The sequence below is a fragment of the Taudactylus pleione genome, unplaced genomic scaffold, assembly GCF_031769625.1.
Source record: "Taudactylus pleione unplaced genomic scaffold, aTauple2 ptg000130l, whole genome shotgun sequence".
In the NCBI taxonomy this organism is placed as follows: Eukaryota; Metazoa; Chordata; class Amphibia; order Anura; family Myobatrachidae; genus Taudactylus; species Taudactylus pleione.
Window position 1 is genome coordinate 8,124,215 of NW_028284532.1, and position 23,656 is coordinate 8,147,870.

Sequence of the window (23,656 nt, forward strand, 5' to 3'; positions counted from 1 at the left end):
CTATTGCTCTACTCAGCTGTCTAATGCGGTAACCAATCAGAGAATGGCTGCCATGCAGATGAAAATTAAATCATTAATATTTTTTATTTAAAAATAATATTCAAACAGTTTTTTAATTTGGCAAGACATTTACATCAAAAGTAAGGATCTGAATGACCTCTCCGGTACACTAACACTAGTACTCGCATAACAGCATCTTCTATGCAAACTGCTACTAGATCCAGGCTACACTGGATCTTGTCATCTAGGCGACAGGAAAAAAAAAAAAAAAAAAACACTGTTCTGGACCTCGTCTACAGATACCCCATAAAATCAGTGACATCACCGCCATACAATATTTAACTGGCAGGTGGCTCCTGGACTTTAGCATAGTGCTTACATTGAGGACTACTGTATGTTCAAGTACCAAATCATTCAGTTCCTGTGTACTTCTCACATTGACCTGTTGCCGTTTTTCTTAAATGACACCAATACATGGGAACAAAGTTATTAGAGCAGAAGAATTAAAAAGAACTAAAAAATAAAAATGTAAAAACACTTCATGTAATAAGCATTTATTTAGAAACATGAAACTTAAATAGATAACATACAAAACTTCAACAATAACTAAGGACTTAACTGTTGCTGACAGTGGACTGCCATAGTGATTTTTCATTAAGTAGAGTATACAATGTGAGCAATGGAAATTCAGATAGAACTGCTACAGAATACACATTGCCGCTAGGATAAAAGATATTTCACCGAGTAACTTCAAACAATAAAGACCAAACTGTTAAGTTCACCATCCACATACAAAAAGAGGCATTTAAGGAACCATTGCAGAAATAAAATGTGCAGATCAGGTAGTGCATTTACAGCACATTTATTTATTTATTTAAATTACGGAATATTTGTAACCAAGTTTGTAGTTTTTGTTTTTCCCAGTGTTGCACTGTAGTGCTGCTAGTTGTCCAAAAAAATTATATATGTGGCTAAAACTGTGCACTATATTTGCAGTGAAACTGTTGTCTACTCACAGTAAATTTTTGCGCAGTGTTACTGGGGTGTTTTTAAAAAGTTTCTAGATAAACAACTGAAAAAGGTTAAGGAAATTTGTGTGGTTTTGCTTTCTACTACAACTGTATAAAGAATTACATTTTAATACTGTAATCTCAACTTAACTGCTGCCTAAATCTTGAAGGCAGCGTGAGAGGAGGTAAGCTAAGTTTGTTTTTAGCACATTTCTTTTTTTGAGATAACAAAATAAATTCCACGATTCCATGAGCTGCACTAGTTTCCCAAATGCCACTCATCAGACAAGATAAATGGGAAACGTTAAAATGCATTTTTAATAAGTAAAACCAAGTTATAATCACTCTTATTTGACAACAGACACTTCCACCACCTTCAATCATTTTAGATGATTTACTTTACATATTTATCCAAAATATATTCACCTGTAAAGGCGGTGTATCCACTGCACCGGATATTCAATTTGTTTTGTACTAAATGCAACCACAATTATAGTCAGGCCTACGTAACGCACTTGGATGCCAAGATACATCAGCAGCAGACCACTCAGTTGTAGAGTCCAGTTCAATAGATTGATACTCCGCTCATTTTCCAGAGGGCCATATTTATAACATACAGCAAAGCTGAAAAATCCAACAATGGCCAGGTAACCTAAGACACAGGGGAAAAAGTAAACCAGAAAATGTTACATTCATTGAAATGACTTGTAGTAAGAAATAATAATGATTTCGATCTCTGGAGAAATGTCACAACCACTTTGGCTACATTAGAAGCTGCCAAATAGAGGGAATCTAGAGATTCAGTGCACACATCAAATAAACCCGTATTTGTGCTAGACCAGTTTGGTTCTCCATTAAGACTAACTTTTCAGCAATATAAAATTAACTAATATGGAAACTCAAATGGATTGAGATGAACAACCAGACTGAGAAGTAACGAGAGAACTTTCTGCTTCTGCCATCTGAGCAAATGTTCAGTTCTGATTGGTCAGATTTTACCAGTTCTATAAGAATAATCTGATTGCCTAAACATATCTGCATGTGTGGAGGCCCACTTAACAAATCTCAAAAATATGATTGACACATTAAATTACCACATTACAAAAAAGAATAAAAAATAAAATTTGTACAGCATAGTAAACGCTTTCTATACTTTCTGTAGGGAACCAAATAAACTTACTTTGGTTTCATGTTGTTGGCTTTATATGTGATAAATTAAAAGGACTTTGTCAAAATTATACTAAAATAAAATGTAAAAAAAGTTACATTATGTACACTGTAAACACAGTCAGAAAAGGTGCCACTCACATACCTAACAGGTATTGCCAATATTCAGTGCAGATCCCCTGGAAGTTTTTAACTACAAGCTGGATCAGGTAAAGTGAGAATGACCAACCTCCAACCAGTAACACATAGATTGGACTTTTCTGTAACCGAAAAGGAAAAACATATGAGGGAAAGGCGGGTCTAGTTGTTACAAAAATACAGAAATTCAAATATCTCAAAACTCCTCAATGACAACCAATCCAAAACATTTACAAATAAAACAATGTTCTTTCTTCTATTTATATGGAGTACAAGTTACATCCAATAATTATTATTAACAATGAAAAACATGTTTTTGAAACAAAAATAATCGTAACAATCTGCCCTCAACAGGTGTAAGTTGTTACAGGGTTGGGGCAAATTGCCAATGATAAAATAATCTATATAAGATCTTAATGCAAGAAACTGAGTTTGTTTAGGTACCTATTACATAAACACGTCTGTGTTAGCATCGTTTCGCTGGGCACTGACTAATGCTCAAACTTCTTCCCAGCACACGAGCCGCAGCACAACATGGGCGTGGTTTTAGATTCATTGGGGTAAATGTAAGAAGCCATGAAGCGGTATCAGCGCACGTTATGTGCGCTGATACCGCTTCTCCCCGATGTATGAGCGGGAGGTTGGGCGGCAAATGACAGAGGTGCTATGCGCCCCTGTCATTATCGGCGCTGCTATCTACAAGATAGCAGCGCCAATAGCCGGGGCCATGTATGAACGGTCAGATCGGCTGACCGTTCGTCCCGCTGCTATTGACAGCTACAGCCTGGCGCTGCTCTATCCCCACAGCATGGACAGCGCTGTCCCTGCTGCGGTGGCTGTCGGCTCCAGGCTGCACGCGGGAAACTCGCGATACGTGCAAGATCCCGCGCACGCTCAGTGGAGCCGGCCGGGACTAAGACACAGCGCATCAGCACTATGCTGATGTGCTGCGGTCTCCAGCGGGTAAGGCCGGAGGGGGGGTGGTGGGTGGGGTGCGGGAAGTTATCGTTCCCCCGCTCCGGCCAATGAGATGTTTATACATCTCATCGGTAGTGCTTCCTGCTTCGCCTCGGTAAATAGGCGAAGCAGGAAGCGATTTAGTGGCACGTTAAGTGCCACTATAATACATCTACTCCATTGTAATAACTTGCCTCTGTAACATCTTGCCCAGCCTTCCCCTTCTCAGAGATTTAATAGTATAAATACTGGGGCTTTCATACTACCAGCCTAATAGTCGATCTCAAAAGCATTTATCGCATTACATGAATCATCTAATGGTATACAGCTTATAATATTTAAAAATATTGTGGTTCCAACACTCTGCAAAGCAGCTATGGTGGCTTAAGTGGGGTAAACCACTGTTGTAAAAGTGTAAAACAAAAGCTATTCTGTGGTTCCTTACAGTGCCGCATTAGTCTTCACAGTTTAAATTAATTTAACAGTTCAATTACTCTTCTTGACAAAAAGGGCTTAACAAAACGTACCTTGGGCAGCAGCTTGGAGACCATGAACACCAGTATCAGCATTGATGCGATCATTCCCACACTCATACCTGTGCAGTAGTAGAAGAGCTGACTTCTGTAGGATACAAATACAAAAACGCTAAGCCTCAAGATAGTGAAAGTGCCGAAGACTGTCAACATATATCATCATGTATTCCCCTACATGGCAATTCCATTTTGTATTTCAAGTCTCCACAGCAGATACCGGAATAAGTGTAAAAAATGTCACCATTTAAGGTAGAATAATCCTAACCTGGAAACACTTGCACAGCCTTTTCGGTCAAGTATTATACAAAGCTTACTACAAATCAGTAAGTGCTTACTATAATGTGCCAACATTTCTTGTTGGATCCTGGAAATTGTCTCACAGTCTCTTCTCCCAGGTAAAGTACCCGCTATCCAATTAGAGACCCACCACGATCTATACCAGAAAAGCCCCGACGCAACTGAAATCTGCCAAGACCCTCTGGAGGTGCAGGCAGAAATCAGTGTTAAATGTTGGCTGCTAGCAGGTCTTTAATTGAATAGCGCTGGGCACTTTAATTGCGACAACCCGCTTATAAATGTGCCCCTAATAATCACTTATGATAGAAATAGTGCCTCTATAAAAGGGTCATCATCATTACAGCACAAACCAGCTTCCATACCACTTTATTTAACCTCCCCTTACATTTCACGTATTTGTTTTCCTGCTGGTCTCTCTGTACAACAAAAAATAAAAGTTGACATGAGGTAGTGGATGAGGAGTTTGGTGGTGAAAGGACAGCACTGACTGCTTTGGCACTATCAAGAAGTCTGTGATGCATTAGAACAAAAATGTTCTCTCTAACAGCCCTATAACTTAACACATGGAGTGGTTTGTAGGCTTCATCAGTGGAGACAAGACAAGCAAATAATTTCTCCAACTCCATATTTGACTACGACAGACCTGTGCAGTCAACCACCTACTCAAATGAATGGGGCTAGCTAGGTAGATGCTTTTCGCTAACCTCACCGCTGAAGTAGTCCAGGGTTAATTAGACCCCTCAAAAGCAAATATATTTTTTACCCTGCTAACCCCTTATTGTATAGTTTGATTATTATTTCAAAAGTTGATCACTCAACCATTCTGTTTCAACATCTCGAGTCAGCTGCAGCTGGTTACAGACTGTCTACCACTCTGGTGAGCCTCACAGGAGCCATGGAATAAGCTCTTGAATGAAATCCCCTTGTCCTCACAGACACATGGAAGGATTAACAATATATTGTTTTACCCTAGGTTTGGTACACTTAACCTGAAGTAAAGTACTCTTACATCGCGTAGTATCAGCAATAAGGCTATCCAGACCAAACATGAAGAGAACGGAAATAGCAAAGCGTAAAGCACCCAACATCATTTGGATTCTGCGTCCTCCTAGCAACATTTTATACAGAGGGTACTGCTGGCCTAGATAGCCAAAGCTGAAATACAGGACACGTTGAGCACAGCATCCAGGATAGTGATATCCATGTAGGTCAACACATCTCTGGTCATGTCCACCACAGGCAACAAATCTGGTCTGGGAAACCATGACAGGAAACCTGACTGCAACCCCTCTCACTCAGCCACGCAGCCCACCTCTATGCTGCCCTGATGGCTCAGGCAGCCACCAGAAGGAGCTTAAGAAATGTTCCACAGCCATTGAGATTGATATAACAATCTCCTCGCATTTCCTAGCAGAGATTTCCTTTAAGGACAACACATTAGGAATGGGGATAGTGGTGGTCTTAGCCAGCTGAGCAATGGGGGTGGGGAGAGAGAGTATTGACTCATCACCGGGAATCATCCAGAAGTTAAAGCAGAGGGACCTAGAAGGTAGGAGGTGGTAACATGGGATTCAAGTCCAACAGAGTGACTACAGAAGGGGTCACTCACAGGAAAGTGGATGGTCTGAGCGGTCCTGGATGAGTTCCGCGATGGAGCGCATCACCACCTTCAACCAGAGGGGTTTTGCAACCTTACTTATGGCCACTCTACACGAACATGGTGCTTTAGTGATGGAGGAGGGATGACTTGGCACTCTTTAGCTGACACACAAGCTGAAGGTGGATAGCTCCTCCCCCAAGTCCCAGCCTGGCTGCTGCCAATATTCCTGTTCACAGAAGAAACAATTCCAGTGAAGAGATCTGCAGCAAGTCCAGCCTCAATTGCATTGAGAGATGGGACTTCATGAAGATTCCAACCATGGAACCCATGACCAGTGCGATGTGGTCTCAGGTCTCCGGCCACCCGTACAATGCGTCCCGTGGAACTTTTCTCCAGGAGCACCAGGAAAATGTGCAGCGTGCGGGGCACAGATATGTGCTCCAACCTACCTACCTCCAACAGTATTCACAGCTGTAATCACAGAAGTGTTTAAAGGAAAAAAAAAAATATTGCAAGAAACAAATACTAAATAAATACTTCTTACAACACAACACAGTGCCCACTCCTTGGGCACAACATAAGAAACTGAGACACGGTGGGACGTAGAGGGGGACAAGATAGCCAAACAAAAGGTTTAGGTTACAGTCTGTGCCTGGTCCCGAAAACAGCACCCAGATCACTACAGAAAATACGGTTCTTGGTGAATTTATTATTTAAATCTGGGATACATCCCACCCCTATTTGCATGCATACCAGCAGGTTTTTTTTTTTTTTGTTTTAGACCAACATGCATTAATACTTTCCTGCCGTAACAGCTCTTAGGACCCGGGAGACCTAATGTGCATGCGGAAGCCGCACGGGATGAGAGGAATCCTTAGGATCCCCATCTTGGGGCTTCTTGTGGAAACATCTATATATGGCACAGCCTATTGGGCACTGGCTCCACAAAGTTAAGCTTTCCAGAGCATGATACATATGGGCACATTGCTGCTCCATAGAAATCTATGGGGCTCACTGTGCCATCAGTCCATAGCAGATATCTTTAATACATATGGGGATAGATATGTATTTCGGTAACCCTTAATAACGTCAGTTTTCTAATGTTTTACCGCATACTTTAAATTGGTACATCCCAATATATAGATTTTACTACATGATAAGACATACAAAAGCTTTTGCTGAAGTCACACTGCGCCATTTTTATGGTCACTGTCTTGCACAAAGGGTTTATGAAGGTCTCAGTGTTACCACAGTCACCCCGTCATCTGAATTTTTCAGGTCCAGTGAGCCTCCACTCTGCTTTTTCAAGCTAAAAGTTACAAAATATTTGATTCTTCAGAACTGAAATTCTCTCCTGGAAGGTTGTTTTAAGTTTGCACATTTATTCTGCCAGAAGTTGACATGACAATACCAACCAGGTAGATTACTAAAAACACAAAACAATTTAAGTAGTAGGAATATTACAGTACTTTGCTTTCCTTAAACATATCTTCAGTCCATCCTAAGCCAATATTGTGGTTATTGTACGTACTCTCTTTACGTCAGCACAGTGTGAAATTATCAGTCGTGGTACAAAATGTCGAAGGTCAGGATGTTGACATTCAATGTCGACATGTTCGGAATATCGATAACCCTAACCGCAGGCTAACTATAAAATCTTTACCAAAAAAATGACTGCCGACATTCAATTGCCAACTTCTACAATGTCAACATTCAGACAATGCTGACATTCAGACCATTTTAACAATCTTGTGTCAACATTCTAAACATATATCGATTTATCTGGTATTGCATTTAATAGAATTGCGGTTTTAAATTCTACGAGCGACAATGCAGATAATTGGTGGCCTTCAAAAAAGTCACCATTCAGGGGGCTCAGTGTATCCTCTTTAGTTGCAGAAAAAAATTATATAACTTGGGGACACTCGGCCATGGGGACCCAAACCTTCCACTTCAGAAGGGTACTCTCATGGCAGTTGCATGTGCAGCAGGGACATAACTGGTATATTTTGAACATTAAACAAACTAAAATTTTAGGAGTACGCATCAAGGACCATGTGATTGTCCGACACAGCTGTTCAACCCAAGCCCTCGATGAACCTCCAAGAGGTATTCATTGATATGGCAGAATGCACTTTCAAGAACAAGATTCCTTGCCCCATAAACATGCCAAATCACAGCAATCATCTGCTTTGATGCAGGCCAAACTTTTGTAGGCATCTTGAAGACCAGATCATCAGTTTTCCCAACATAACATCCAATGAGTGAATACATCCCCTTTCCACTGTAGATTTTGGCATTATGACTGAAACTTATAAAACCACTGAAGGATGAAATTTAGTTATGATAGACTTACCTAGATAACTCCTTTCTTTGAGGTCCATAGGGTCCACAGGGATACCATGGGTGATATTATGGTTGGAGACCAGGTACTAAACAGTTAAAGCTTCAGTTCCCAGGATACCTCGGGTCCTCTTCCATATATTCCCCACCCTTAGCCATAGGACTTCAGTTTAGTTACCAAGCCTCAAGGCAGGAGAAGGAAGAGCAATCGTACACCAGAAACACTCTTACACAAGATGCCAACAGTAATGCATCCTGAGACCATTCATTTGTGGGGTTGCTTCTCAGCCAAGGGAGTGGGATCACTCACAATTTTCCCTATAACACAGCCATGAATAAAGAATGGTACCAAAATATCCTCCAAGAGCAACTTCTCCTAACCATCCAAGAACAGTTTGGTGACAAACAATGCATTTTCCTGCATGATGAAGCACCTTACCATAAGGCAAAATTTATAACCAAGTGGCTCGGGGAACAAAACATCAAAATTTTAAGTCCATGGCCAGGAAACTCCCCAGACCTTAATCCCATTGAAAACTTGTGGTCAATCCTCAGGAGACGGGAGGACAAACAGAAACCTACAAATTCTGACAGACTCCAAGCATTGATTAGGCAACAATGGGCGGCCATCAGTCAGTATGTGGCCCAGAAGTTGATTGACAGCATGCCAGGGCGAATTGCAGAGGCCTTGAAAAAGAAGGGTCAACACTGCAAATATTGACTCTTTCAATAAACTTAATGTAATTATCAATAAAAGCCTTTGACACTTGTGAAATGCTTGGAATTTTACTTTAGTATACCATGGTTACATCTGACAAAAAGGTCTAAAAACACTGAAGCCGCAAACTTTGTGAAAACCAATACTTGTGTCATTCTCAAAACTTTTGGCCATGGCTGTACAGGGAGACTGACACAAACCCTTCTGAGACCAACAGTTACAGGGCGCACAGAGCATGGACCGTGAGCGTCTCATACACGTGGAGGGTAGGCGGGGCAACCCAGATGCGCAAAGCCCTTCGTAGGGATTGTGTCTGGGTCGGAGCGCCTACTTCCCCTAAGCTGCGTTAACCAGCTGGGTACGCTGGCCTCATGGCAGTAGAAGCGTCTGCTGCCGATCCCCGGCGTGAGATAAGGCCCCGGTGGAGTAGCGGGACACGGCCAATCCCAGGCCCCGACTGCAATGGCCTCTGGTGCTTCACTGACACCAGAAGCAAGGACTGACGCGCACGATTCCCCGTAAGTGAGGAATTGCCTTACCAGACATCTCCGTGTGTCCGGTTGCAGTCCGGGTCGCAGCATTGCTGCTAGCAAGCTCAGCCGCGACCAGCCGAAATCACCAGCCCAGTTACTGGTGTTGCGGGCTGGTGGAGGTAGATGTAGTCGCACTATCTGCGTCTTAATACAAACGCCGAGTACTGCTGACTCAAACATCTACTATATAAAATCGAAAATTTGTCCTTCTGTCCTTCTATACAAATCCACAGTTTACAAGCCAAGATCGTAAAATTTTACATACAAGCGTATTAAAACACGGCAGAGGCAACTAAAAAAATTTGAAATCAAAATTAATTACTGTTCCTTTTTAATTAATTAAAAAACACAATTTTTGCATAGCATTCGCCCTCTACAGGTCAGGTACGGAATTATAAAAGGATTTAGCTTATCTGCTATTTTTTTTTTTTTCTATCTCTACTATCTACTATATAAAAGTGAAAATGTTTCCATCTGTCCTTATGTCTTTCTATACAAATCCACAGTTTACAAGTCAAGATCTCTCATGGTTTTACACCTAAAACACCAAAGAAGAATAAAAGCATTGTCCTGTTTGGTTTATTGTTAGATGCAGATTTGGACAACATTCTTCTTAGCCCATCTGCAAGGTCAATAATAAAAATATTAAAATGTTATTTTTGTTTAATTTCATAATTTGCTTTTATAACACGCATTTTGCTACATACTAAGGAATTATGGAATTTTATTCTGTAGCATATAATCTAAATCTCTGAACATCATTTACTATGGCTCTCGTGTGGAGTTTACAGTACCTTTTAAATGCTGTATGAATTTATAACCACTATAGATAAGGGATGAGCGGGTTCGGTTCTCAGAGAACCGAACCCACCCGAATTTCGGGTATCCGGGGCGATCAGAGCCAGGCTTGGATCTCCCTGCCTGCCCCGGATCCCTCATCAGAGGCAAAACTTTGCGATCCAGCTGACGGGTCGCAAGGTTTTGTATTGAGTGGGCTTAACGCTGATAGGCTGAGAGCGCCGTCTGTCACGGCTTTCAGCCATTCAGCGTTAAGGCCATCCCCGCTGCCTGACACCACCTGCACCCCCCGCTGCCGACACTCCCGGCAGCCCCACTGGCAGCATCCCCACTGCCGACACTCCTACCCCACGTACTGAGGAGACAGTCAGTGACCCCCACACTGAGGAGACCACCAGTACCCCTGCACTGCTGACACTGTCAGCACACATGCACTGAGGACACCGCTGGCACCCCCGTTCTGCTGACACCACCAGCACCTTGCATTGAGAACACCCCTGCACTGCTGACACTGTCAGCAAACCTGCACTGAGGACACCGCTGGCACCCGCGCACTGTTGATATTGCCGGTACCCTGCACTGAGGACACTGCCAGCACCGCAGCACTGCCATTCCACGTACTGAGGACACCATCAGTGACCCCCACTCTCCCAACACCGCCACACTGCCGGCACTTCCGCATTGATGACACCGCCAGCAACCCCGCACTGCCGACACTGCTGTCACAGTAAGTGCACTACTGGTGTATCCAACCCACACTGGGTAACACACTGTATCTGTGTTGGAACATGGAAGCTGAACTGTCACATGTTAGTGCCATCCACTGTGTCACTTAGCTTAGTCAGCCAGCTACCTGGATGCAACCTTTTGGCTTTAACTAGATGAAAAAAATAATATTATGAAATGGTCAAAATTGATTGGAAATGACTGGAAATAAATGTTATTTAGGTTAATAATACTGTAGGAACAAAAACAGGCCCATTTTATGTGATTTTAGCTGTTTTTATGATATTTAATGAAAAATCCAGTTCCAAAACCGAAAAACAAAACAGCAAATGAAAAAAATCCAAAACCAGATCCAGAATACTAGGGTCGGCGCACATCTCTACGTATTGATATTAAGCCAGGCTTATTATGAGTCTGAATATGGTAAAAATTGCTATCTGCCTCCATGAAGAGAGATCCATCTGATTTAGAATCAGGCCCATAAAGATGGCAACTATACTGGGATGCAAAAACGCAGCTCTGCAGCACAAATTTTTATTTATACTTGCTCATGCATGAGCTTACACAACTAGATAGTGTCGACCAAACTTTTTTTGTCTACCTCCTTGGTTGCTGTACCGCACTATGGAACACACAGAGGCTACTTCCGGTTCATTCCTTTGTCAGCCCCTGAAGGATAAAACCAATTGGATGAATCTTATACATCGTGGTGACCCTGAATGCCGGAAACAGCTACACAAGGAACTGGAAGTAGTTGCTGTGCATTTCATAGTGCGATCCAGCAACCAGGAAGTACACAGTCGTCCAGCTATCACAGCAACAGGAGCTCTTGGCCGTATTTACACTGTACATTCGACAAATTTTGAATGCTTCTATCTCCGAAGTTTGCTTTACACCGTTACAGGTCCTAATTCCTGCGAAGACCTTAGGACTGTGGATGGGGAAGTTTGTCACACTTTTCGTGTGGCCTGCCTAAGGAGAAGTTTGTTGAAGGATGATGTGTAAACAAGCATTCTTAAAATCCCGGGCAACGCTGGGTACTCCAGCTAGTAATAATTAAAATAAAACATAAAATAAAGCTTAGGACTGCCTGAGCAGTCCCCTGTTACAAAGGTGCGTCTTGATCCTGCCGACCAAACGAACAAATGAAGTCCTAAGGCTAGGGGCGGAGCATATATGGAGAAGGACCTGAGGCATCCTGGGAGCTGAAGCTTTAACCGTTTGGTGCCTGATCTCCAACCATAATATCCTCCATGGTATCCCTGTGGACCCCTATGTACCCTGAAGAAGAAAAGATGGCTTCAAAGGCATGAATTGGAGGGCATCTTAAGCAGACACTAGAACATAGAGCTGTGCTAGCAACATTTTCTAATCGGGGTGCATCAGAGATTCCCCATTCTCAAATAAGTACAGCTCATACTCAAGTCCCATTATATCATTACAGCATCTTATTGGGCAGGGGGATGCTATCCTGGGACTTCAGCTGCAACCATTGGTATAATTATACTGACAGAAAACCATCGCAGCCCAATTCTCTGTCATCTACTTTGTGGCCTGTCACAGCTGGTCTGAACAGGCATTTAAATATAAATTCTAATTTCCTTGTACAAACAATTGCCAACCCAACCCAGGCCGAGCAGTGTCCCGGGGATGTGTGCGTCTCGGCTGGAAAAGTGAAGACTTCTAGTATGCAAAGGGTGAGCAAGAACTGCAGTCCACTCCCATTGTCCCGTGTTACATATAGTGTGGCATTCTAACTTCTCCCTGCACCTCCACACTGGCATCCCCATAACCCTGTGTGCAGCACACCACTAGGCATCCCCACAACCCTGTGTGCAGCACACCACTAGGCATCCCCACAACCCTGTGTGCAGCACACCACTAGGCATCCCCACAACCCTGTGTGCAGCACACCACTAGGCATCCCCACAACCCTGTGTGCAGCACACCACTAGGCATCCCCACAACCCTGTGTGCAGCACACCACTAGGCATCCCCATAACCCTGTGTGCAGCACACCACTAGGCATCCCCACAACCCTGTGTGCAGCACACCACTAGGCATCCCCACAACCCTGTGTGCAGCACACCACTAGGCATCCCCACAACCCTGTGTGCAGCACACCACTAGGCATCCCCACAACCCTGTGTGCAGCACACCACTAGGCATCCCCACAACCCTGTGTGCAGCACACCACTAGGCATCCCCACAACCCTGTGTGTAGCACACCACTAGGCATCCCCACAACCCTGTGTGTAGCACACCACTAGGCATCCCCATAACCCTGTGTGCAGCACACCACTAGGCATCCCCACAACCCTGTGTGCAGCACACCACTAGGCATCCCCATAACCCTGTGTGCAGCACACCACTAGGCATCCCCATAACCCTGTGTGCAGCACACCACTAGGCATCCCCACAACCCTGTGTGCAGCACACCACTAGGCATCCCCACAACCCTGTGTGTAGCACACCACTAGGCATCCCTACAACCCTGGGTGCGCACAGCACGGGGCACATGTATAGTGCATCTATTGTGCAGCTTCATAACTGAGTACATGTATATTGCAGCCCCATTCCTGGGCTTATGTACCCTGCACTTACTATGCTGCCACTATGCTGTGTACATGATGCTTACAGCATGAAAACTTTTTTCTCATTCCCATTAGCCTGGGGGCAGCCCAGCATCTTCGGGAGTATTAAGCATGTCTGATTCAAATACAAAAAACAGTGATTCTACTAAGCAGATCTTGTTCGTCATAGAAAAATCTTACAAGACAACAAGGCTCCTAGATGCATAGAAAAATCATTACCTACCTAACTGTTGAATTGTTACAAATCCTACTGTATGTACAGCTATGCCATCTTGTGGCAGAAAAACTGAACACCACCACTAGCATTGTTCTGAAGGACTGTGACATCATGGACATTACAAAACTGCCTAAACACAGCAACAATACAATGATGTGACTCACTCAACTTCTCATCGTGGAGCGGAGCTTTAACTAGCAATGTTAAGCTACAGATGTGTCCTTGCTCATCTAGCCTTAATACGCCATGCAGCGCGATATTCCTGGCGTGAGTGAGCCATCAGCTCTGTGCAACTCTGCTAGCGTCGAGGTCTTTTTTTGCTGAAAATATTTCCAAGTCGCAATGTGACCAGGACGTACAAGGTGACCAGGATGCACAAGGTGACTGTGCTGATTAACCTCATTTGTGACTCTGTGAGCGACTGGGACTGTAAACAGAACTTGGCATGGAAAAAAGCTGTGGCTTGGCCTGTTGATTGAGACTGTCACACACAGATATACAAGTGTCACATATCAAATTATTCAGCATTGCGACTTAGACGCATTATTGGCAAAAGAAATACACAAAACAAGACGCCTGGCACTAGCAGTATCTCACGGGACCAGGCGCGCCGAGAGGGGCAGTTTGGTGCGACTACAGAAAAGACAAGTAAGGACACATCTGTAAATGAACTTTCTATGATTGCTACTTTACAAGAAAACATTATTAAATTGTGAAAATATCAAGGGGAGAAAAAAACTGGAGGGTCTGATTGAATTCAAAGCCAAAAATTAAGACTGGATAGAACAAACTCTCCACACACACAAAATTCTGTCCTTAGGTATTTGGTCAAGCTCCACTGACCCGTGAATGTTTTCACTGCATGAAAAAAAAAAAAATTATAGCACAATCATGTGGAGGATAATACATTTATTAACTACCTTAAAATCAGAGGTGAGAAGAATTGACCTAATAACAAAAAGACTACTTTCAACAGACAACTGATTAAGAGCTCCAACTAATGGTGCGTACACACTACACGATATGCTCCCTGAGTGCGTGTAGTGCGTCCCCGGCAGGCTGTGCTCAATGTCGTTCATGACATTGAGCACAGCCGCTGAACGATATCATTAACTATATCGTTCAGCGCCGGGCTCTCTCCCCCATTCCCCAACATGCAGCAAACTGAAGAGGTCGTCAGATTGTGCTGCATGTTCAGGCGATGGACAATGTCGGAAACGACCAGCGTGAGTGCGCATCAGTGGTCGTTTCCGACATAAAAGTGCACGATTTGTGCACGATTACTGAGTGATTGCACGATTACGATGTCGTAATCGTGCAGTCGCTCAGTAATATCGCCCAGTGTGTACCCACCATAAGGGGTCAATCCTAATCCATACGAAGGGTGCAAGTTGTCGTTGCGACGGCGTTAAAACACTGGCAACGGCAACGCACCTTCGAGGCCTGCTCTGAGCCTGAATTCACTTAAATTTTGCTCAGAGCACTATTGGGCTGCGAGCACTTTTAGGCGAATCCAGGCTGCTGTATAGCGCGGCAGTGGTCTCGATGACTCGCACCCACGAGTACATCGCGTACAATAGGATTGATTTATAAAAGACAGGATATGATACTGTAAAAACAGAAGGACCATGAAAACAGAACAAATGTAACAAATTATTATATCACAATTTTGGTCTCTCTATCCCTCAGACTGTGCCATCGGAAGGTAGATACTACACCTTGGGCCTAACAGTGCTAATCGCCGAGGCCTCTCCTGGGTCACCAGCTATCTGAAAAACACGCCAATATAGAGGAACCTGACGTAAAATGCGACGCCGCGCACTGCCAGAGCGGGACATACCGTGGCTGGAAACGTAATGCCAGGTGAGGGAATATTCATGCCAGAACTTGGTTTCCCTGTGAAACGTCACCAGCTGCACTTGGGCGAATGCCGACCTGCTAAGGCCAAGCCCACGCAGGGCTAACCTCGGTGGACGCAGCACCCCAGATGCCAATGCGTCGCCGGGTCCTATACACACACACATGGCTTTTGAGGGCAACTGCCAGTCACCCCGTGCATGGGAGTAACAGCGCCCAAAATACAGCAAAATCCCTGTATGCAAACTCCACACAGTTAGGGCTGTAGCAGGGATCGACCCCACGAACGCAGTGAGGTGAGGTAATAATGCTAACCAGGGTAGCGGATAGGGAAGCAATCGGGAAGCCGACTGCCTAAATACCGGCAGCCGGCTTCCCGACTGTCATATGCAGGTGTGCACCCAAACCCCCTTAGCAGGCAGAAACTAAAACAGTTCTACCAAGTCATTTAGTACATGAAAAACAGTTTTACACAGGCAGCTTAATACATTAACAAGTAGCCGTTCAGGAGATCAACACCGCCGCTGCAGGGGAGAGGATTTGTGCAGAACAGGTGAATGTAGCAATCCCGGCAGAGGGATGACTCATCCGTGCATCTCTGCTGTCCCCGCTGACTGTACCACTGCCGGAGGGGGAAGAGCAGTGCTAGAAGCTCCGTCCCATCCAATCTTCACTCTCCCAGGACCAGTGTACTTCCCCGTGTGAGGGGAAAACTCTGGTCAAGCCCGGCTGATCTGGGCAGCCTGTGGCATGCGTGCTCCTCCTGCATCTGTGTGAGGGGAGCCGCTGTCAAAAAAAGCCTGCCATTCGGGACCGCACTAGCAGCAGACACCCTCTAAAGGGCAACAGTGTGCCATGAGCGCTGCTACAAGCAGCAGACAGAGATAACTAGTAATAAAAATAATATTATAGAGAAAACAGAAAAAAAACTAAGCTACAATAAAGAGCCCTACTCCTCAGGCACTTAAAGACGACTGGAATTGCAGGGGAGGAGCTTAGGATTTAAAGCTACATTTCTTTAAGTGCCAGCTCCAGCCCCAACCTACAATCCCATTGTTCAGTGTTCCCCAGCCTTGCTGCAATTTTTTTTTTCTGCATGCTTAGTTTCAGCACAGTACACCAGATTTATTTACGTCTGGTCCAGTGGATGAAGCCAATTTACATACTGAGTCACCAAGGGGCACTTAGGCTAGCTGCACTGAGAACAGGTTCTTCGACCTGTAAACCACCTATCTCCCCCTCCAACATGCAATGAAGAGTAAACTTTCCCTAACAGGGGAGTGAACAGACCTCACTAATGGGGCCTTAAAAGAACTTAGGGGTCTATGTACTAATAATTTCAGTACTTCCACGATTATTGGGTATCCAACTTGCAAGCGATATATTTTTAATGAAAATATCCCCACTATGTACAAAGGGGATCTCACAGGGACTGCGGTTGCAGTAACCACTGACCCTGCGAGTTATATCCCTGGCAAATTAGAGAAGTTTATCACTGTTCCAGGGAAAGCGGATACTGCGCATGCTCCGGGAGCGGGGGGGCTGGGAGAGAGAAGAGAGAGAGATTTCTCTCCTGCCCCTGGAGCCTTCCTAGGCTTACAGTAGTTTATACCATCTGAAGATGGTAAAAACTACCGGGGCTAAACTCCGAAAGTTTTGCTTTTTGGAGTTTAGCACATAGGGGTCAGATCGTAGTACCTATTGATAATAATGGGGACTGTGATTTGAAGTACTAATTAGCATTCCACCGGAGATTTCTATAATATCTCCTACATTGTGCCATTAGTACATAGGAGCAATACATAAAATTATGCAGAAACTATAGTTTCTGCATAAGTTTATGTACCAAACAGCTTGATACATAGGCCCCTTGGTCCTTATCTGGATTTTGAACATAAATAGAAATAAAAGTAGCTAAAGCAGAGCATTACAACCATGACTGTAACCCAGAATACAAAACCTACCTACTGAGTACATCTCCATAGAAAAACAAGACAAGACCAATAAGGAAAACCACGAACAGCTTGGGGTCAAAACCTGCAAAGAGATATGCAAAGATTAAATTTAGATTATAAATGGGCTATTACATTTCTCTTGTTGAATAACAGATTACAGGTTTTACGTAACCACACACACCAAGAGACACCATATATACATAACTTGCTGGAAGCTATTCCTGGCTTTCCAGCTGCTATTCGTATCCTAATCCAAATGCAGAGCCGGCCCTAGGCATAGGCATTATAAGCAAATGCCTAGGGGCGACTCAGGAATCCCAGGGGCATCCGATGGCTGCAGCATCGTACCTGCACCGCCCGCTCTCTGCTCCCCCCCCCTCCCAGCGTCGGAACCATTGCTCCCTGACAGACGACAATTACTGTGTGTGAATGACTTGAGCAGCCTGCTAGTGCTGGGGCTGACTGTAGGGGGAGCTGCAGCAAAAGCGCGCAGACCCTCTAAGGCAGTCCTCTATCATTCATTCTGGTACATGCTGCTGATCCTGAGGGCTTGCTGCTGTCGGTGCCGAGTGACACCTGTCAGATACTGAGTTCTTCACCTTCCCCAGTGCTCTGGATCTGCACTGCAAGTGAGTACCAGTGTGTAGTGCCAGCGGGGGGTGGAAGGTGCCTGTGGGAGATGACTTACATCTGTTGAATGTATTTGGCTCAGGCTGCCTGTATTTGAAAGAGGTGTATGTGTGTGCCTGTGTAGACTTTGTCAGCGTGTGGGTGCTCGCCTGTGTCAGCGTGTGGGTGCTCGCCTGTGTCAGCGTGTGGGTGCGTGTGTGCGTATATGTCAGCGAGGGTGTATCTGTCTGTGTCCATCAAATACACATGGTAGTGTATAGATCCCCTTCAGTATTTGTACCTGGGAGTGACATGCAGTGACGGTGGAAGTATAGTACCATGCCCATACAGTCCACAAAAAAGAAATTTGTTCGCTCACCACAGGTTTTTATTCCCCATTTATGGCCAAGTGGATATTAGGGAATGACGTTGGACAGTAATTGATGACGTCAGGGTACAAATACCGAGAGATGATGTGGAGGGGGGGGGGGGAGATGATGGCGTGACAGACGATGCAGGAGGGGGAAGCAATGGTGTGCTAACAGATGACTCAGGGGGAGATGGTGTGGCTGAGAGACACAGGGGGCAGGAAGTTACACAAGGGGCACACATCTGGGTGAACATCTGTTGCATGATGACGACCTTATCAATATTCCTACACAAACATGCATCTTCCAGACGATGTGACCTACATGAATAGCCGTCTTCCCAGGGAAGATACATTTCTTCAGAGATTCCACTTTGTGAGAAACCACCATATAGGTAATGTGCATATGGAAAGGAATGTTCCCAGAGTGACGAGAAATGGGTGGCATGTCATGATTGCACGCCCCATTTAAAGTGACCATGTCCCTTCTGTTATTTGACCGGACCCAATTTTTTGCCGCGCACCTCCGTCGCGCAAATATTTTTGCCATGTGTGTGTTTGTGGGGTGGGAGGACGCCATTCTTCTTCTTGCCCTGGGCTCCGGAGACCCTAGTTACGCCACTGCTATGGGGGGTATTACTACTGTATATAGGCACTACTACAGGGGCATTACTATGTACAAATATATATATATGACACCAGTCAAAATTTTGCCTAGGGCACCAAATAGGCAAGGGCCGGCTCTGTCCCAATGGTACTGTAGGTAAACAAGACAGGTGACAGACTGTGTAGAAATAAATCTGGTCTGCATGTTCAGTTCTTGTTATCTAGACATTCTAATTTTAGATTTCAAAATACACCAGTCATTTTAGATTAGGGCACCCGAAGAAAAGCGCTCTGCACATAAACCATTGAATACATTTCAAGACAAATGTATCTTCCTGACCTGTCTCCATACTGTGATCTGTCAGTTATCCTCTAACATTGTAAAAATCTAAAAACAAAACATGTTATTTTCTCATCCCTGTAACAGGATTTCCTAACTCCAGTGCATGTTTTAAAGATCTCCTCTATCACAAGGGAAATAATTAGCTCCACCTGCGGATCTTTTAAAATGTGTCATCCAGTAATGACTACACATGTCCACCAACTAGGAGATCTGTAAAACATGCATTGTTAAGGGTCCCTGATAAAACACAGGGGTAGATTCAGACCCGGACGTCAAGCTGCGCTCTCACGCAGCCAAAAGGGCCCGGGTATGCAAATGCCGCGATCGCACTGTCTGGTGGAAGGACGCCTTCTATGCCTTAGAGAGCGACGGCAGAGCAAACGCACGTCAGTATAAAGACAACCACCTTTCTTAACACACGTCATCTCCAGGAAGTGTGTGATTAATTGGTTACATCGAGAGCCATCGGCGCTGCACGCAGCACTTGAGGTAGACCCTACCCCACCGCAAGCACTACGATCACTGCGGTCTAAAATAGAACCAAGTGACGTGTACAATGACGCTTCTTTGGTAATTATGCACACCCATAAAACGCCATTTAGACGCTCAGACACACCTGCGTTCGTACATCCACTCCCCCGTTCACAAGCACCTTCCCGTTACCACCCACAAACGGCAATGTCACTCAAATTAGCGTCCAGTCTGTGTACTACGAGCGCACAATTCCCGAGCGCAGTGACGCATTTGCAAATGGGCGATCAGCCATAGCGTGCGTTCGCAGGTTAGCGTCCGGGTCTGAATCAGGCCCACAGTCCTCTAACACAGCAGATGGCTAGTGAAGCAAACCTCTGTCATCATAGTTCTCCGTTTAATGATGCCTGGGAATGTTCAGAGGGCTATGGTGTGAAATATCCCAAACCCAACAGCGGCATGCTGATGACTGAAGATCCAGACAGGGGCGGTAAGTACCCTAACCCTCCCCCTCTAATCCCTACCTTAGTGGCGCCTAACCCTAACCTCCCCCCCCCCCCAGTGGTACCTAACCCTAACCTCCCCCCGATGGAGCCTAACCCTAAATCCCCTCCCTCCCGCACCCTAACCCTCCTGGGGGTGCCTAACTGCAACCTCTCCCCGGGGGTGCCAAACCCTAACCCCCACCTCCCCGTAGCCTAACCCCAACACTCCCCGGGGGATGCCTAACCCTAATCTCCCATGTTTTTGATGATGGATTAATTCGTGTTTATGAACACTGCAAACAAAAAAAATCCAGAGTACTGTCTAGTCTGACCAAGTTATTCACAAAATAAGAAAGTCACAATCCTGTGGCCTTTTACAAAAGCACTAAGAATTCTCCAATTTAAAGCCAAAAGAATTGGAAAAAATTTCACTTTAGCAACAAGCAGGGAAGTATTATAGCTTAGAGCTATTAGATTGTATAGGGCTAATGTTAGAAGGATAATAACGTCTGAAAACTTCATATCATGTTTGTGTAAAGTTACCAAATTTCTCATGTTCTGCATCAGCTTTCCCATTGTGCTATAATGATTTCATTATAGATATCCTGGATGCTTGGAACTTATTAGTTACATAGGATACGAACAGAGGAATAGAGGCTTTTCCTTCTCTTGGGGAATTTTTCTACTGTGCGATAAAATGACATTTAATATGATTGGTTTAGAATTAAATAATTGATGCAGTGTATCTTTCAAGGAGTCAACTTTACTGCCACAAATCTTTATTTTTGGGGACGGGCTGCAAATGATAATAAATATGTCCGTTAGAGATTGTGCTTGAATTATTATATAGAAAACAGCATGGTGAACAGAGAATCAGAGAATGTGTCTGAATTGTCTCAAGGGGGAAATCAATTCAGTGCGCTGTTGATAGAGCCGGAGGGGGTGGGGAGCTCCCTGAGATATTCAATTCAGCGAGCGGGTCCGACATTTAAGGCAGGTATCCAGTAGACGATATGCTCCATGAGCGATATCGTTTAGTGTTTGCCCTGCAGTGCCGGGCTCAGCGACATTGAGCACCCAACACTAAACGATATCGTTCAGTGACGTCACCCTCCCTCATCCCCATACTTGCAGAACCTGACTATATCGTCAGGTTGCCCTGCAAGTACGGGCGATGAAAGATGTAGACAATGACCAGCGGGAGTGCGTATCGCTGGTCGACTGCATACCCTCTGGACAATATATTGTGGACAATGAACGATATCATTCAAATAGTCAAATTTGTCTAGTGGATACGTGCTTTTCTTGGGCGGTATTCAATTAGTTTTGCGTCCGTGGAAAATGTTCGCATAACGGACTTTCCACAGACATCACGTGTTTTGGAGGCGGAAACTTATCGTGCACCCCGCCCCGATATTCGCCCTATTCAATTCCAAACCAAGCGAAACCGGCAAGCAGCGAAGTTGGAACAGGCGGAAAGTGCTGTCAGAAATGGAGAAATCAGCCTGAACCCCCAAAATAAGATACACTAACATTGGGGATCAATGTAGATGTGCCCGAATAGCCCTAATAAAGCTAATCGGGGTACTTAAGTTGTGGTGAAGAATGGCATTAAGTGGTGAAGAATGGCATTAAGCAGTATTTTTGGGTGAAAATAAGTAGTCCTGACAAATTTGGGGTACTTGAAAATGGGTGCTAGCATATTTTTATGTCTCAGAAGTGAAGTAAAAAAAAAAAAAAACTGTAAAATTCCTCCGTCATACAAGCACCTGCAATCCCAAAAACACTTGGCCCCTTCTTAGAGCACCCCCAGAACCTTAGATCGCTAGTTTTTGAAGTTGTCCCTCCACTTTGTGCTTTTTCACCCCCAAATTGAAAGTACTTTTTTGGGGTGTTAAGTTTTCCCTGGGATTTTTTGACACAATTGTCCTTTGGGGGCTGTCCCAAGGGTTCCGAGTGGATCCCCTACATTTGCACCCCAAAATAAAGATTTTTCACTTCTTTTCTCCTGCTATTCAGAGGTGAATCTTTTTCGCTGGAATTGAATACGGAGATAAGTTTCCTTCACGCGAAAAAGCCGAGATCGGCGATACTTTTCCACAGATCTCGGCTTTTCGCATCTAACTGAAAACGGCCCTAAGTCGGACAATGCCGGTTCTCGTGACTCACCCTTGGGTGTTTAGTTGCGAGAACCAGAATTTTCCGACTAAAGTGCAGGCCGCGAGGCCGTTAGCTCTACGCTAAGCCAGAAAACTGCCTTGCGGCCGGCACTTAAGTCGAATTTCTCCTCGCACCCTCAGGAGGGCGCGAGAAGAAATCATTAGTCGGACTGATCAACGCATGGAATTAAATAGCTCCATTCTGCGCTATTCAATTCCCGCTGAGTTGATTCGCCCCCAGACTTTGAACTGATAACAGTAGATAGGGAAAATTAAGTGTTTTTCTTGGTAAACTTTTCCATGAAGCCATAAAATTTAATTTATTGCCCAATTCTGACGCAATGTAGTTCACACATGGAATCTACATTTCCTTATAGCACATGCCTTTTTGTCTGAAATTGGCAGCCTGAAGTCGCATGCATCTTAATCAGTGTGTCCTCGCTAATGAGGTTAGTGTGAAATGGGGGGCAACTGGGTGAGGAGTACAGTGTCGCACAGCAAAGCTCAAATCCATAGGAATTTCATGGAAGGGTCGTGGGCGTCTATTTAAATATCATTGTGTTTTAGCAGCATTCGCACGGTAATAATTTACACCAATCATATAGCTGGCGGTGATTCACATACTAATGCTGTGTACACAGACGATAAGACAGCAGGTGTGGCTTAGAGCATTCAGTCGCACGGTCTTCTGGCACACCAAGATGGATTCCCTGCATCTGAATATTAGAGAAAGTACAAAGACGCAGCCACACGAAAAGACAAATCGCGGATGCATCAGAATCAGCCCTTTAATACGAATGCCTTAGAGTGAATCTAATACGCAGTGCATCTTTCAAGGACTTAACTTTGAGATTGGTAGTTAGTAGCGTATTCGGTAAATAATGTTTTGATGTATCACTTTCTATCATAGCTTGTTATGGTCTGAGTACTGCTCATGTACAGACTTCAAAAACAAAAAGTCTTTCATCAAATGGATGGATTAGAAGTGAAATAATTTCTAGAACATGAAGTAGCAGTTTAAAGTACTGGTGCCACTAGCTAGCAACATATATATATATATTTTTTTTTAACAATAGTTTACAGACTTTTTTTGCCAGCATCAGTTTTGTTTAAAAAAAAATAAAAGTATGGGGTTATATAGGATGCTTGAGATTTGGACTTTTCTAGGTTTTT

The 23,656-nt window shown here is 44.3% G+C and overlaps 1 protein-coding gene across 2 annotated transcripts in view; it reads right to left on the reverse strand.

The window, feature by feature from the left end:
* NEMP1 (nuclear envelope integral membrane protein 1) overlaps positions 1-23,656 on the reverse strand; it is a 69,838-nt gene that overhangs the window by 40,727 nt on the left and 5,455 nt on the right. For both annotated transcript variants that reach the window (XM_088473201.1, XM_088473200.1), the window contains exons 4-7: positions 17,453-17,525; positions 3,800-3,893; positions 2,323-2,437; positions 1,437-1,662 (exon numbers count right to left, since the gene is read on the reverse strand). In XM_088473201.1, coding sequence (XP_088329327.1) covers positions 1,437-1,662; positions 2,323-2,437; positions 3,800-3,893; positions 17,453-17,525 — 508 coding nt within the window. The remainder of the gene's footprint in view (positions 1-1,436; positions 1,663-2,322; positions 2,438-3,799; positions 3,894-17,452; positions 17,526-23,656) is intronic.